The 18,040-nt window shown below is 37.4% G+C and overlaps 1 protein-coding gene across 1 annotated transcript in view; it reads left to right on the plus strand.

Annotated features, from left to right (window-relative positions):
- SLC10A1 (solute carrier family 10 member 1) overlaps positions 1-17,784 on the plus strand; it is a 32,506-nt gene extending 14,722 nt beyond the window's left edge. Inside the window, exons 2-5 of the mRNA XM_074236025.1 lie at positions 3,924-4,134; positions 9,532-9,710; positions 11,428-11,624; positions 16,298-17,784. Coding sequence (XP_074092126.1) covers positions 3,924-4,134; positions 9,532-9,710; positions 11,428-11,624; positions 16,298-16,386 — 676 coding nt within the window. The 3' untranslated portion in view covers positions 16,387-17,784. The remainder of the gene's footprint in view (positions 1-3,923; positions 4,135-9,531; positions 9,711-11,427; positions 11,625-16,297) is intronic.
- The last annotated feature ends 256 nt before the right edge of the window (positions 17,785-18,040 follow it).

Raw genomic sequence — 18,040 nt, forward strand, 5'->3', positions numbered from 1 at the left:
CTTGGCTCTGCCCCCCAGCCGTAAAGTTCTTTAGAGTTAATAACATTATCTTTTTATACAGAAATATAAACAGTTTTGGAATCTTTTAGAATCTCCTTATATTTTCTCTTTCTTGTGTCTCTTTTTTAACCTTTCTATGTTTCCCTTGTCTTGTATTTGGAGATCAAAATTTTTATTCAGCTCTGGTCATAAATTAGAAATGTGTCAAAGTCCTTTATTTCATTAAATAATCCCCCCGAATGATTATATTCAATTATGTGGGGTAGGTGGTTCTGGGCTGTAATACTAACTCTTTTGCCTTCTGGAGTATCTTATTTCAAGTCCTCCAGTTCTTTAATGTGGAAGCAACCAAATCCTGTTTAATCCTAAATGGATAGCCACAATATTTGAATTATTTCTTTTTGGCTGCTTTGAAGTACTTTTTTCTTGATCTGGGAGTTCTGGAAATTGGCTATAATGTTCCTAGGAGTTTTCCAGGAGAGAGAAGAAATGTTCACAGGATGGTTTTGCTTTCTATACTATACCCTAAGGTGCAAAAAAAGAACAACAGATCTTGAGCTAGAAGGGACTTAAGAGAATATCTCATCTAGTTTACAGATTAGAAAACTGAGGCCCAGAGATGTTAAGAAACTCATTTGGGGGGGGGCAGAGCCAAGATGTGAAGGCAGGAAGTGAAGGCAGAGTGAAGGCATGAAATTCCAGAAGTTCTCCCCCAGACCACTCCAAATGCCTTTAAATTATGACTTTAACCAAATTCCAGAGTGGTGGAACCCACAGAAAGATGGAGTGAAACAATTTTCTGGCTCAAGATAATTGGAAGATTCACAGGAAGGATCTGTTTCACTGGGCTTGGAAGGGGTTGCATTGGAACAAACCAGCTCCAGTCTTCCAGAAACAACCTGCAGGGAGTCTAGGTCACTGGAGACACCTGGGTCTGTGGCAACAGGCAGTTTCCAGACTTCTCATCCCAGGGATTGCCAAGGATAATTTGGAAGGTCAGTGGGAAAACTGCCACACCAGAATGAGAGCAGATCCCAGGCCACTGTAGCCTCAGAATAGCCCTGGTCTGGGAACCAGAAGGAGTTGCTTCCAGAGCACTCAGCCCATAGATGGTAAGGGGAATAGGGAAGACTGCAGAGGTCTCTCCGCTATCCTTGGATTAAGACTCTGTTGCTTTGCCCATACTCAAATCCAGGTCGCAGTCTGGGGCCTCATACTGCCATAACAGAGCAGGGACCCTCCTCACAGTTCCAGGGCAAAGGGGAGGGCCTGTGGTCATCCACAGGCCAGAGCACAGGCCAGGAGAACAGTCAGAGTCTCTCATAAGACCTTGAAAGAATTGAGATCCCTGGGTGGTAGCGGGGAGGGTGGTGGTGGTGTCCTTGCAAACAGCTGCAAAAACCTTCAAAAACTTGGCCTCTACCCTGGAAGTAGAGCCCCACCTTAACAAAGAGCTAAAAGTAAATCATAGGCTGGGGAAATGAACAAACAACAGAAGGAAAAAATCTGACCATAGACAATCCCATGGAGGATCAAAATACACATTCAGAAGATGACAAAGTTAAAGATTCTGTATTCCAAACCTCCAAGATAAATATAAATTAGTCTGAGGTAATGGAAGAGCTCAAAAAAGATTTTAAAAATCAAATAAGGGAGGTAGAGGAACAATTGAGAAGAGAAATGAAAGCAATGCGGGAAAATCATGAAAACCTAGTCAGTAGCTTGGTGAAGGAAGTACCAAAAATACTGAAGAAAATGACATCTTAAAAATTAGTTTAGGGGAAGCTAGGTGGTGCTGGCCCTGGAGTCAGTAGTACCTGAGTTCAAATCTAGCTTCAGACACTTAATAATTAGCTAGCTGTATGGCCTTGGGCAAGCCACTTAACCCCATTTGCCTTGCAAAAACCTTAAAAAAAATAACTAGTTTAGGTCAAATGGAAAAATCAGTCCAAAAGGTCATTGAAGAGAAGATTGCCTTAAAAAGCAGAATTGACCAGATGGAAAACGAGATAAAAAAAAATCTTTCTGAAGAAAATAATTCATTCAAATGTAGAATGGAGCTAAGGGAAGATGATGACTTTGTGAGAAATCAGGAAACAAGACCAAAAGAATAAAAAAAAAAAAACCTTAGAAGATAATGTGAAATATCTCATTGTAAAATCAACTGACCTGGAAAACAGATCCAGAAGAGATCATTTAAAAATGACTCGGTTACCTGAAAGTCATGACCAGGAAAAGAACCTAGACTTCCTTTTTCATGAAATTCATCCAGAAAATTGCCCTGATATTCTAGAAGCAGGAGGGTAAAATAGAAATTAAAAGAAACAATTCAAATATCATGGAGCCAGAAAGAAACAATTCAAATATCATGGAGCTATAGTCAGGATTACACAGGATTTGGCAGCATCTACATTAAGTGCTCATAGGGCTTAGAATATGATATTCTGGAAAGCAAAAAAGCTTGATTACAACCAAGAATCAACTACTCAGCAAAACTGAACATCCTTTTTCAGGGGAAAAGATGGACATTCAATGAAATAGGGGACTTTCAAACTCTCCTGTTGAAATGACCAGAGCTGAACAGAAAGTTTGATCTTCAAGTACAGGACTCAGGTCCTCAGCATAGAGAGGATAGATGGGAAAGGTAAATTATGAGGGCTTTAGTGAGGATGAATAGCTTATGTTCCTGCAGGGGAAGATGATACTAGAACCTCATGAACCCTCTCATTCAGGGGCAGTTAGAAGGAGGGAGTTGAATATGAAGGTATGAAACATTATAAAGATGGAGTTAATGGGCAAGAAAGGAATGAACTGGGAGAAAGGGAAAGGAGAGGTAGAATAGGCAAAAATATGTGACATAAAAGAGGCAAGAAAAAGTTTTTGCAATGGAGTAGAAGTGGGGAAGGTGAAGGGAAATTAGTGAGTCTTCATTCTCATCAGAAGTGATTCAGAGAAGGAATAAACAACACACTACATAGGATATAGAATTCTATCTTATCCTAGAAGAAAAAAGGAGAGGAAAGGGATGGAAGAAAGTGGAGATGGGGAGGGGAGGGGGATGTAGTTGATAGAAGAGAGGGAAGATGATGGAAGAGGGTAATCAGATACAACACACTTTTGAGGAGGTACAGGGTGAAAGTAGAGAAAATAAAATAAATGGGGGTGAGGAGGAATAGGATAGAGGGAAATACAGCTAGCAATAGCAACCGTGGGAAAAAAATACTGAAGCAACTTCTCTGGTGGACTTATGATAAAGAATGGGATCAGGGTGGCTAGGTGGTGCAGTGGATAGAGCACCAGCCCTGGAGTCAGGAGTACTTGAGTTCAAATCTGGCCTGAGACACTAAATAATTACCTAGCTGTGTGGCCTTGGGCAAGCCACTTAACCCCACTGCCTTGCAAAAAAAAAACACCCTAAAACAAAAAAAAGAATGGGATGCATCTCAAAGAAAGAGCTGATGGTATCTGAATATGGAATGAAGTACACTTATTTTTCTCTCACTTTATTTTTCTTGAGGTTTCTCTATCTTTGTGAGGGGAGGTGGGATTATGTTTACTTTTACAAGACTATTGTAGTAATGTGAAAATTAATTAATTAATTAAAAAAAAAAGAAACTCATTTCAGATGACACAGGAACAGACACAAACCTAGATCTTCTGACTAGTGTTTTTTGTACTATGACCCTGGTTACTTCTGTAAGTTAGAAACAAGAGCCCTAACATTTTCTATGTCACTAATGAAACTAACATCCTTTGATCAAAAGATTTTCTAAATAATCTTTCTCTCTATCACTCCTATCACTCAGTAGGGCTGAAGCACTACCAGGATTATGTCATAGTTATGAGTAGGAAATAATCTGACAGGGCTGGTATAGTCAAATATGCCCCAGGATCTAATTCCACTTCTTCTCCTACTATTCCAGCATTGTGATGACCACCTGCTCCACATTCTTTGCCCTGGGCCTGATGCCTCTCCTCCTGTTTATCTACTCCAGGGGACTCTATGAGGGGGATCTCAAGACCAAGGTCCCCTATGGGCAGATTGCCATCTCACTGGTTCTGATACTTATTCCATGCACTCTAGGAATCATCATTAATTCCAAGAGGCCACAATATGGACGTTACATTGTTAAGGTAGGAATTCAGGAAGATGTTTATTCACCATTTTCAGTCATATTGGCTCTTTGTGACCCCATTTGCAATATTCTTGGAGGGGTTTGTAATTTCCTTCTCCAGTTCATTTTATTTTTTTATTTTCTTATTTATTTATTTATTTATTTTAGGTTTTTGCAAGGCAAATGGGGTTAAGTGGCTTGCCCAAGGCCGCACAGCTAGTCCAGTTCATTCTAAAGATGAGAACTGAGGCAAACAGATTAAATGACTTGTCCAGGGTCACAAAGTTAGTAAGTGTCTGAAACCAGACTTGAATTCAGGAAGAGTCTTTCTAACTCCAGGCTCAAAAGTCTATCCACCTTATCAGCTGACTACCCTTGAGAAAGTAGAGTTGATAAATTCAAAGACCACTGTTCTGGGAATCATGACATTAGCTATTTGTTTGATATTAGGCAAGTCATTTAACCTTTCTGCATCTCATCTCTCAAATAGCTAATATTTGTTTAGGATAATAATTCCTATAATATGGTGTGTTAAAATGGGCAATGTTGGGCTTGGAGTAAAAAAAAACCCACCTAGTTTCAAATCTCACCTTTGACTTTACTAGCTGTGTGACTATAAACAAATCTCTTAAACAGCCTCAGTTTCCATATTTGCAAAGTGTAGGTAATGATACCTATCTGATCTGTTTCATGTGTTTGTAGTGAGGTATCTTCTACATGATGACCCATCTTAGGAAGTATGGGCATTTGTCAAAGTCCTATTATATAAGGTGGCTAGGTGGCGTAGTGGATAAAGCACCGGCCTTGGAGTCAGGAGTACCTGGGTTCAAATCTGGTCTCAGACATTTAATAATTACCTAGCTGTGTGGCCTTGGGCAAGCCACTTAACCCTGTTTGCCTTGCAAAAAAAAAACCTAAAAAAAGTCCTATTATACAATACCACAAAATTTTATATTTTAAAACACCACAAAAATTAATCTATCATCTACTTCATTGAATTTTAAGGGAATAAATGCATAATGAGAAGTTAGTGTGGAAGAAATAATACTAATAATGTTCCTATCTTGGCTAGAAAAAATTCTACTAATTTAATATTAATATATATATATATCTAAACCAATTTTAGCTTGGAGAAAGAGATTTCTAAGTTGTCATGTGACATTTGACAGAATTCTCTGCCACCAAGATATTTTGAAGTAACATTCTTGAACAAGGAAATGATAATTCACTAAAAGGCAGTTTGAAGTTAGCATTCTAGAATAGTCTTCACTCAGTTCCTTTCTAGACCTCTTCCCCTTGAAAGGTCTTTTCTGTATTCAATGTTTTAATCTTGAGTTTCAAAAGAGAAGCCACTGTCCCCAGGTACATCATGTCACTACTCAAGGTGCATGTGTAATTTTAAGTGTCAGGATTCAAAGGCATATCTTTCTGCTGTACAGTGCAGTCTGGTTTTACCTGCATCTGACCCTTACTGTTAAATGAATCAGCTAATAAGTGTCATGTACCATGAACCCACTGCATGGTGGTGCAATAGAACTCAGAAAAAGCACAAAAGATTATCTGTGACTGCAAACTTTGTTAAAGTAACAAGACCAAGGAAGGTAAAAGAGTTGCCAACAATTCAAGACAGCAAATGTAAAGCTATGTAATATAGATTAGAAATAGTATACGATATTAGAGGAAAAGGAGGGTCAATGAGAGCTGGAATAACCAACAAAGACTCCCAGGACATTAGCTGGACTTGGCAGAGAAAAGATAGTGGCATCTATCAAGGACCACTTCTTTATGAGACATGAAGCTTATGAGGCACTATATCTGACAGCTGCAGGTAGGCTGTTTGTGGCCAGACTCAATCAACTAATCACCAACTATTTATTAAGTACCTAAGAGTACCCAAAGGAAACACAAAGTTCACTTCTGTATTTGGCATAGCCAAAGTACTAGTTGGTCCATTGCTTTTCAAGTCTGGATCTTCATCAGCATCTCAGAATGGTAGGAAACCAGTAGATTCTGCTATTAACTCTAGTTGTTGCACCTTTGATGACTTTTTTCACTTTTTGAAGCTCATAAGGTCATAGCATGGTCAGTTCAATCTCTGAATATTCAGTCATCTACAATTAGGAAAGGATAAACACAAGAGACAAAAGAAACAGAGGTGCCAAGTGATCATAGAAACATAGCAGCTGAGTTGGGGAGTAGTTCCCCATATTGAGAGAGAGAGAGAGAGAGAGAGAGAGAGAGAGAGAATTTTCTTTGGGACTTTTTAAGCTTTAAGTCTCTTCAAATATTCTGGCTTTCAACTTTCCACCCCACTTCAGGTGAAAGAAAAGACTCTGGGAAGACATGAGAGGAACCAGCAGTCTATCTCATATCCTACCCTCAGCTTGTTACACTTAAGACTTCATTAAACTTCTCCCTTAGTGAGATATAGAACTCTTTCCCTCATGTTTGACTCTCAACAAGAGAGCTTCTTCACTCTGTGTTGTTTGGTACTTATGCTCCTATGTAAATCTTCTCTAATTTTTGCATTCTAATTTGCATAAATGGGTTTTCTTGGCTAAGGGGCATGTGCCTTCATTATGGAATTAATTTGGAGGGAAAGGAATCGTTTGGTATTGCCATGAACTTGATCATCTCCTCTAAACTAATTGTTTAAGAGAGAAGATAGGTATAATTCTAATCCAGGAAACCCTCTCTCTGAGGAGAGTAGGGGGTAAGCTTCTGACCCCAACTTTCTATTTCCTTCCCTGGAAGGAATCAAAAGTTTCCCTTGGAGAAAGGTGTGGAGAGAAGAAACAAGGTATATCTATTCTTTCTCACTTTGAGCCACATAATGAGACCCCCATTCTATATTCAAGGGACTATCCTCACTACAATTGAATGCTGTTTTAATTTTATTTAATGTCATTTTCCAATACTTGATTCCATAAATAGAATCCTCCCTTTTAATAAAGAATAATTAAGAAAAAAAGCATGTCTTGTCAATGTATGTTTCTTTCCACACCTATCATCTGCACCAAAGGGAACTTTTTTCATCATTTCTCATTTCTTCCTTCAAATTCCAGTTAAAATTCCACATTCTATAGGAAGCCTTTCCTTATCCATTTTAATTCTAGCACTTCCCCTCTTTTGATTATTTGAAATTAATTCTTTGGTGTATTTATACATGGTTTGTATGTTTTCTCTTTTTTTTTTTAGACTATGAGTTCCTTGAAAGCAATGATTATCTTTTACACTCATATCACCAGCATTTAGCACAGTGTCTGAAACAATGTTTATTAGTTGACTGATAATTTTCATGAAGTATTCTTTTCATTACAACAGTCTATAAAGATGATTTGGAAGGATGTCAATCAATAAATAGAGACTGCATAATTTGCAAAAACTGATTCCATTTGACCTTCAAACTTTTGTGGATAGGTCATTATAAGGTGAATGGCTCTGTTTGCTGTTACTAAGCATACAAACAGGAGCCCACTCCACCACTGTTGGAGATTTTTCATGTAAAAGCAGTGCCAAGAGACAGGTGGGTGGATAGCCAAGGGTCAAGAATTGTTTTGCTGCTTTGGTGCTGAAAGTTTTGGATATTCTCCCTTTCCCCTCAAATGTTCAGATCCTACTTTACACACTTAACTATATGACCCTATAAGTCCCTCTGACTGAGGGTTACAGGACTAAGTGATTTGCCTAGGAACACACGCGCACATGCACACGCACACACACAGAGTTTTGTGTGTGTGTGTGTGTGTGTGCGTGTGTGCACGTGTGCGTGTGTGTGTGTGTGTGTGTGTCTGTCTGAGGTCAAATTTGAACTCACAAAGATGAGTCTCTCTGATTCCAATTCCAGTGCTCTATCCACTGTAGATCTATCCTCTAGATGCTGTCAAAAGTGATTTAAGATTTCTATAATAAGGGGCAGCTATGTGGTGTAGTGGATAGAGCACCAGCCCTAGAGTCAGGAGGACCTGAGTTCAAAACTGACCTCAGACACTTAATACTTGCCTAGCTGTGTGACCTTGGGCAAGTCGCTTAACTCCATTGCCTTGCAAAAAAAATTTTACAAAAAGATTTCTAAGTGATTGAAAATCCCTTTATTTCAGAAAACCTCCTTTTGATCATATCAGGGTGTAGAGAGGTGGCAGAAGCTCCTTTCACTTAGATACCTAATCAAGTCAATTAAAAAAATTGAAAAATGTTCTTAGATATGACTCTCTTAATTGTAAAACAGAGGCCTCCTCCCAATCTTTTCCTTAGTTCTCTTTCCTTCATCCATATCTGGCCTTCTTCCTATCCTATGTTAGGTCATACTCTTTTTTGATTAGACAAGCAAGAGATTAGATCACATCTCTTGTTGGACAAGGTTAAGGGTAGATGCCCACGTGTTCTAGCTGAAGGTCACAACTTAAAGGAAAATCATTAAACTGATGGTTAATCTAATTCTGTTTTGCTCTTCCTAAGCCCCAAACCTCTTTTGCCCCTATTTAGGATAAAACTTGGAAGGTTAACATATATTTATTCCAACAATTCAACTGCTGGCGAGGACCCCTCTTATTTTGGGAGTATCTTTTACAATGCTCTATTATATCATATATGGGTGACAGTTCACATTGGTGGAAGAAGTTTGCCACCCTGACAAAATTATAGCTTTTCCATGGATGGAGGGCATTCAAATATGCTGGGTTTTGTTGAAGAGATTACTAAGAAATATATTCTTTATCTTAAGAAGCTTACTTGTAATGAGAAACAGATGGAAAGCATGCTGATTTGGAATCAGGAATGACTGAGTTCACATCTTACCTCTATTTTTTTTTTTTTTTTGCAAGGCAGTGGGGTTAAGCGGCTTGCCCAAGGCCACACAGCTAGGTAATTATTAAGTGTCTGAGGCAGGATTTGAACTCAGGGACTCCTGACTACAGGGCAGGTGCTTTATCCACTGCGCCACCTAACCACCCCTATATCTTAACTCTACTTACTTAATAGCTGTGACCTTGTTTTGTTGCCATCATTTCCTTGTCTATAAAATGGATATAGTAAGAGTCATTATTATAAAGGCAACTGGGTGGTGCAATGGATAGAGCACCAGCCCTATAGTCAAGAGGATATGAGTTCAAATTCAACCTCAGACTTGATACATAGTAAACATTTGACCTTAGGTAAGTCACCTAACCTCAATGCCCCATTAAAAAAATTTTAAAATAACATTTATCACACAGAATTATGATGATATCAAATAAGATAAAGCAAAGCACTCAGGTCCGCTCTAGTTATTCCTGGGAATGAAAGTGGAAGGAGAGGAGAGTAAAACAGGATCTTTCAATTTCATTGGGATTCCTAAGGACTAAGTCCCTTTAAAAAAATGTTTTTTTCTTTTTCTCTTGTTTTTAACTTGTTCTTTCCTCACTATCTTCATTTTTAGGGAGGAATGATCATAATGCTCATTTCATCAGTAGCCATTGCTATCCTTACTGCCATCAATGTTGGCCGAAGCATCATGCTGATCATGACATTTCATCTTGTGGCAACTTCTGCTCTGATGCCTTTTATTGGCTTTACTCTGGGTTATATCCTCTCATTCATCCTACGACTCAATGGACGGTAGGTGTGACATACAATGCTACTTTTTTTCCATTTCTAGTTTCTTTCTGGAGGAACAAGAAAAATCTCTGCATTTTCCCAACCACATGGGCAGTGGATTCTTAGGGATGCCCTCATATGACACATGTAGGGATTTTTTAATTCTGTGGAAAGTGTTGGGTTTCAGAAGCTGAGAACTCTAGACAAGAGCTACTCACAGAGTGATTTCTGTAATTTTCATCTTTTCCCATGTACTTCCAATCAACAACAAACATTTATTAAGGATTCAGTCCCCATCTTCAAGGAAATCACAGTCTAGTAGAAGAAATATATATATATGTGTGTGTGTGTGAGAATAGTAATGTAAACTATGATTATATAGAGAGTTGTAAATAGAGGTGTGTGTCTGAATCATGAAGAATTTGTTTTGTAAAGGATGGAAAGGATGTATTTGCACAGACAGAGATAGTGGGTAGGGATAGGAAGGTAGAGCACATACTACAAGAATGGACAAAGAAAATGAGGTAGGAAAGTTTAGGAAAGGGTAGTTTAGTTTGACTAAAGCATAAAGTATATTAAAGGGAGTAAGAAGAAATAAAACTAAAATAGAATCTCAGAGTTGAAAAGGATTCCAGAGGCCATGAAGTTCAGACTAACCTGAACTACAAAATACTCAGAAAATGGTTATTGAACTTTGACTTGAAGAGCTCAACTAAGCAAATACCTCCAGTTCTGCCCTTTCTGCCCAAGCATAATAAAACTAATTCTTTCCACATGACAGCTCTTCAAATAAAGACATTATATGCTCCTGAAAATATTCTCATCTCCCTGAACATATGAGGATCAATTTATCCTCATCTAGCATACTGTTCTTCAGTTTATCCACGTTCTTCCTAAAATCTAAGCCCCAAAACTGAATGAGTTCAATTGTTTTTTAACTGGGTCCAGCTCTTGTGACCCCATTTGGAGTTTTCTTGGCATATATATTGCAAGGATTTGCCATTTCCTTCTTCAGTTCATATTACAGATGAAAAAAATTGAGGCAAACCAGGTTTAAGCCTAGAGTAACACAATTAGTAAATGCCTGAGGTCACATTTGAACTCAGGAAGATGAGTCTTCCTGACTCCAGGTCCCAGAACTCAAAATACTTTGCCTTTTTACTGCTCTGAACACTATACTTCAAATGTCATTTGACATGGGTAGAAGAGTAGAATGGGGCTATGATTTCCCTAATCCAAAACACAATGGTTACACTCATATTAGCTTTTTGGGTTGATTCTTCAGATTCTTCAGACACTTTGATATCCAGTCATATCTTGAATTTATGAAGTTAATTTTTAAAAAAATCAGTAAAATTTTGGGATTAAAATTTTTTCACAAAAATATAAAATGTTAACAAAAATCTAAAATATTTTTATAAGTCATTTAGATAAAATTTCTCTTAGACTATTGTCCTAGTCTTTGAAGATGTTTTTGGATTTATCTGTTATCCAATGAGGTGACAAATCCACCTCTTCTGGTTTTGTGTCACTGCAAATTGGGTAAGCATGTCATCTATGATTTTATCCAAGTCATTAATAAAAAACCTTAAACAGAAGGCCAAACATAGTGATAGGTAAACCATAAATGACCACTCAGATTCTTATTTTATACCTATCAGTTTATCTTTAATTTAATTTAAATTTAATTTGCTTTAAATTCTCCTGAATTTGCTTTGGGGTTGATGTGTCTATATAGATGCAGACGAACTGTCAGCATGGAGACTGGATGCCAGAATGTCCAATTATGCTCTACCATCCTCAATGTGACCTTTCCTCCAGAAGTGATTGGACCTCTCTTCTTTTTTCCTCTTCTCTACATGATTTTCCAGCTTGGGGAAGGGCTTCTCCTTATTGCCATTTTTAAATGCTACAATAAAATAAAAACTCCCAAGGGTAAGTACTGAAAAATTATCTTATAAACTCTGTGACTACTGAGTCTGACCTGCCACAGAGAAAATAGCAAATGGCTCTTTTGAATGAAGCATTGATTCTTTTAAGCTATGGATTTCCATAAAGTAAGCCATTTTTTCCTTCTCAGCAAGATCCTATTAGTACTGGGGTTGGAATAGTGGAACTAGATTAATATATTAATATATTCAAATGATAGGCAATGACAGGTAGAAAGTAAGGATCTGGAGAAATGGTAATTGTGATAAACAAAACTATGGATATAGAAAAATTGGGAGGCTATAAGGAATAGGATGACAGGATCTATTCACACTATATCTGGGGTAAAATTTATTAAGGCTTTGGGATAGCCAAAGTTCTGCCTTGGATTTAACTCTATGGTCCTCAGTTTCTTATCTATAAAATGAGAAAACTGGATGATCCTATGATCCAAGTTAAGAATGAGGAATCTTTTTTCTGCCAAAGGACATTTGGATATTTATAATATCATTCTTGGGTTATATTTGGTCAAACATTTAATTAATTCATCCCTAAAAATCACCTAGATTTATTGAATTTCGAGTCTTGCTTGCAGTCTTGGCAATGCCAGACTAATATGCCAGTTGGAGATTCCCCACCCCTGAGATTCAATCCTGAATCATATACAGTATTAGGAAAACTTCCAGTAACTGATATGTAGTGGTCAATATGGTAACTTCTTGAATTAAAATGTCTAATTTTTTTAATCAAGTTTTGATTATTAATGCTGGAGTCATGACTCTAAACATTAAGTCTACTTAAAGGAGTTCAAAACACTTTATTGTCATATGGATTTTATGATCTGAAAACTCATTGAGATCATATAATCTAGGGGTTCTTAACCAAGGACCTGTGGATTTGTTTTTTAAAAAAATTCTAAATACTATTTCAATATAATTTATTTTCTTTGTAATACTATACATTTTATTTTATGCTTTTTTTTTTCTTTTTAGGTTTTTGCAAGGCAAATGGGGTTAAGTGGCTTGCCCAAGGCCACACAGCTAGATAATTATTAAGTGTCCGAGACCGGATTTGAACCCAGGTGCTCCTGACTCCAAGGCCGGTGCTTTATCCACTACGCCACCTAGCCGCCCCTTATTTTATGTTTTTAAAACCATTATCCTGACAGGTGGATGACTTTGTCAAACTGCTAAAGGAGTCCACAACACAAAGTCATTTTAAGAATCTCTGATCTCATCCATCTTTCTATCTGTGGCTAAAAGTATATAGAATGAGTTGGTTGAAGGGCAATAGGTAGTAAGGAAGTACTGCCATCCAATTCCTTTCTTTCTCAAGACTGGTTCCTCTTCTTCCTTCCCCTCTTTGCCCCATTTCCATTACATCTTTTTTGGTACACAAATGAACATCATAACCAAGGAAGAAAAGACCTTCAAGCTGACATTGATCAATTGGAGGCCTGGCCACCATGTGAATAGCCTGTCAGGAGTTGGAGTTCATTCCTGCTAATTTCCCTGGCTTTATCTAGCTTCCTAACTTGTACTCTTTTCATTTATGATTGTAGGTCATACTTCAAAATATCAGCATTAAAATTCCAAAAAAATCATTAACAGATTTCTAGCCTAGAATTTAAAGTAGTACCAAAACCGGAGTGAATGACATTTATGCAACTCAGAGGGGCCACTTGATATAGCAAGGTTTAGAAGGTGAGAGTTGAAATGAAACTAGACTCATGACCATTATTATTCTCCCTATCCAAAACCACCTTTGGGATCCACCACGGGTACACTGTGAAAATCAGACTTATTAATCTCAAATCAATTCTGAAGGTCAAATTTCCTGAGAAACCAGGAACCCTTGGCTACCTCCCTTCCTCTGATTGGAGATGGCAGAGGATAGACATCAGAGAGTTCCTCCAAGATTCTCTTTGTAGGGGCGGCTAGGTGGCGCAGTGGATAAAGCACCGGCCTTGGAGTCAGGAGTACCTGGGTTCAAATCCGGTCTCGGACACTTAATAATTACCTAGCTGTGTGGCCCTGGGTTCAAATCCAGTCTCGGACACTTAATAATTACCTAGCTGTGTGGCCTTGGGCAAGCCACTTAACCTCATTTGCCTTGCAAAAAACCTAAAAAAAACACACACACACACACACACAAGATTCTCTTTGTAAAGAGGTAACCTACAGTGGCCATTTTATCATGCCCTCAATCATGCCCCCTCTTTCATCTCCCTACCTTTCTTTAGGTTTCTGTTTATCTTCCCATATTAGAGTGTGAGCTTTTTGAGGGCAGGAACTGTCTTTTTTTTTGAGTTTTGCAAGGCAAGGGGTTGACTTGCTCAAGGTCACACAGCTAGGTGTCTGAGGTCAGATTTGAACTCAGGTCCTCCTGACTCCAGGGTCTGTGCTCTATCCACTGCGCCACCTAGCTACTTAAAGGAGCTCAAAACACTTTATCGTCATATGGATTTTATGATCTGAAAACTCATTGAGATCATATAATCTAGGGGTTCTTAACCTGAGAACCTGTGGATTTGTCCATAGGAACTGTCCTTTGCCATCCTTTACTCTTAGAGGCTGACTCTCTCCCCAAAGAGTCAGCAGATGCTAGATTTCTTATTAATAGCTGAATTAAGAAATATTTAATGATAATATTGAGTCCATCAAAGACAAAGCAACAGCAACACTGAGTCATCCAAAACAATTCTAAGGATAGTATGTTTACTTCTAGGTTGGGGGGCAAGTTTTTCCTAAAGCAAGATCTCTTGACTTGGTGTATTATCCATATTATGAGGAAAAGGTTCACTGGGGCCACCGACAAACCAGTAGTTGCTCTCCAGATAATGTTTTAGTTTCTGCAGAATAAAGGATTATCCAATCTAAAAAATAGCATGACATGACAAGTTCTTAGATGTCATTGTTTTTAAAAATTCTGACTCAATATGAAAAAGTTCTCTACAAAGAGCAATCGACACAAGGGGGCCCAGTGGACAATGATAGACTTGGAGTCAGAAAGATCTGAATTCACATGTGACCTCAGACAATTTCTTGATGCCTCATTTTTCTCATCTTTAAAACAGGTAATAGCACCACGTCCCTCCCAAGGTTTTTGATGTTAGAGATATTGTAAAGGGCTTTGTAAACTTTAAATCACTTTATAAATATCACTGCTGCTACTACTACTACTACTAATTATTATTAAGACCTGTAGAAGTCACCAATTATAAATTATATATGGGAGTAAGTGAAAGGACTAATGTATGTAAAGATGACAATTTGCATTTCTCTAATCAATACTAATTTAGAGTATTTTTTCTTCTTTAAACATCTACCTTTTCATTTCATTTCTTTTGACCATTTATCAATTGGGGAATGGCTCTTAATTTTTTATAACTGAGTTTTCCATGTATTTGAGAAATGAGACTTTTATCAGAGAAATTTGCTATAAAATTTTTTATATTACTTCATTGTCTGTGACATCTTTTAGCAAAATGTAGCTTCCTGATTACTTTTTAATTAGGCCTATTTTTAATTTTCCTTTTTCTGAGATAGAGCCACCCCTGACTTTTTTTTTTTTAGTTCAACTGAAACATAATAGATTCTGCTTCAGACCCTTACTTTTAAGTCTGGTCTTTGTTTCAATTGCATTTCTTGTTATTGTTGGATTTTGATTTTAATCCATTCTGCTATTCACTTCTATTTTACGAGTGCATCCCATTCACATCCTCAGCTATGATTACCTTCATCCCATTTTTTCTCTTTTTACCCTGTCCCTCTTCAAAAGTTTATATCTGACCACTGCCTTCCTTAATTCTCCTTTATCACATACCCCCTTCTCTTATCCCTCTCCTACTTCCTTGTTGGAAACATATATACTTCCCTTTTAGAATGTCAATGAAAGTGAGGTTGGTTGTTACCCAGCAACTCCTCCACCCATCCATTTCCTCCTCTAATGTAAAAGCTTTTCCAAGCTTTTCCTTTTGAGTGTCTCTGTTACCAGATTTCCCCCCATTATCTCGATCTTCCTTCTCAAAATGTATCCCTCTATGTAGACTCTTTCCAACTTCCCTAATAATTATAAAATGTGGGGCTGGGGGTGGCTAGGTAGTGCAGTGGATAAAGCACTAGCCCTGGAAACAGGAGTACCTGAGTTCAAATTTGGCATAAGACACTTAATAATTACCTAGCTGTGTGACCATGAGCAAATCACTTAACCTTACTGTGTAGCAAAAATAAAAAAAAGTTTTGGGGCAGCTAGTGAAGTGAATAGAGCACAGGCCCTAGTGTCAAATAGGCCTGAGTGCAAATCCAGCCTCAGACACTTAATACTTCATATTATGTGACCTTGGGCAAGTCACTTAACCCCACTGCCTTGCAAAAACAAAAAAAAATAGTAAAGTTCTTAGAAGTTACATTTATCATCTTATATTGAAATGTGAACATTTAATCTTACTGAGTCCCTTTTGATTTCTCTTTCATGTTTACTTCTTTATACTTTTCTTGTAGTTGGAATATCAAGCTTCTAAATCAATGAGAGGAGATGGTATAGCATAGATTCTAAAAAGTAGATTCATAAGTATATCCTGGGGCCGAATTTCTTGCTGCTAACATCTGCTGGCTCTATTACTTTTACATAAACTTGTCTCATTTGCTGACTTTGTTTTTCCTTTTATCTCCTTACAGATAAAACAAAAATGATTTACACAGCTGTAAGTGACACTGTCAAAGAAGCAGGAGCAAGAACTTTGGGCAATGGTACTAGTGTCGCCTAGACTTAGGTCATCTCATAAGCAACTAGATCTTATCCACAGTGTCATACCAAGTGGCAGCAGTAAGGCTTTAAATACATAACAGAATAATAGCTGCATTATCTGAATTACAAGGGCAAATTCTCCTGTGCCCTCCATATGCCATCCCAGCAGTAACTACTTAAAATGATCACAGTACTGCCCCTAGATGTTATAGATTTCCATCTGAGCAACTTTTAGCAAACAAACAGCAATCTGTAACTTTTTTCCTGGCTACACACAAAAATTAAAGTGAGACTAATGGAATTTGGTGATTTAATGTCCGGATATGTAAGAAAGGCTCAATCTTAAATGTTCATTAGAAAAGAATTGTACCCAGACTCTCACATCTCATAGTTTCTGTCATCTTCTATTCCTTTGCTCAATTATGCCTAAACAGACATAATTTTGATGAGTTATCAGTTCCTAGTAAACATTTCAATGAAAAAAAAATCAGATATACTTTGTTTTGACACAACACATTCCTAAGACCCTGCAAAATAACACCCCAAAAGCAGATTGTAACTGATGTAAATTCATTTTTCATTTTAGCAGTTCAAAAATTGTTTTATATTTGACCAAGTTTTGTTGACTTCTGGTTTTGTCATTATTTACATTATAGCCATTGCTAAAACACTCAAATTCATTTTCATAGGTAACTTTAAAAATCAACTCTTAAGGTATATTTGAATATTCTTAGAACAAAGGAGAAAAAGTCTCAAGGGCCTAGGGAGATTTCAGATATCTTCCTAAGTTGATGTATTCATCATAAATATGCTCATAATAAAGAGGATTGTTAATGTTGCAAAATGCAACTTAAATTTTGTGTCTATATTGTTATTACAAATGTTTCAGCAGTCTTACTTGAGCCTTTTGAGTCTAAAACAGTTTAACTTTGTTTTTGTGTTAAAGGTAGTATTGGTTTCCTTAGTCATATTTTCCCTCTTCCACACCTTGTACCCCCATCCTGAGGAAATATAACAGAAGACTAATCCCAAGACCAAAAATGAACACTTGTCCATTTGGTTTTCTTGTAAAATGCAGAAATTTGTGGGAAATAAGGACAATAGAAATTGTGGTAACAAAAAAATAACTAAGGGGGCGGCTAGGTGGCGCAGTGGATAGAACACCAGCCTTGGAGTCAGGAGTACCTGGGTTCAAATCCGACTTCAGACACTTAATAATTAACTAGCCATGTGGCCTTGGGCAAGCCACTTAACCCCACTGCCTTGAAAAATCTAAAAAAAAAATAAGGTTTTGTAGGAATGGGAAGCAGACATAAAAAGCAAAAACTCAATTTTGAATATGAAAACTTGAGAGGTCATAGTCTGCCATAGACTAGACTTACCTTTATGCAGTCTAATAAATTTAACCAGAAGATGTGTAAATAGCCTGATATCTTGTCATTACTTATTACAACAATAATATTATGCCATAAAACAAAATTACATGTAAAAATTTAACCCTAAATAAACTTCTGGGACCTTGGGGAAACTAAAGATTAAATAGGACGAATGAAAACTTTACAAGTGATACAGGAAGAAAATGAGAAAATAATTTCCACCTTATGGTAGCTTTGGTTCCACTTTCCAATTTGAAAATATTTTAAGGAATCATTCACATCTTTTCCAATTCTTGC

Source organism: Macrotis lagotis, chromosome 4 (assembly GCF_037893015.1).
Source record: "Macrotis lagotis isolate mMagLag1 chromosome 4, bilby.v1.9.chrom.fasta, whole genome shotgun sequence".
Taxonomy (NCBI): domain Eukaryota; kingdom Metazoa; phylum Chordata; class Mammalia; order Peramelemorphia; family Peramelidae; genus Macrotis; species Macrotis lagotis.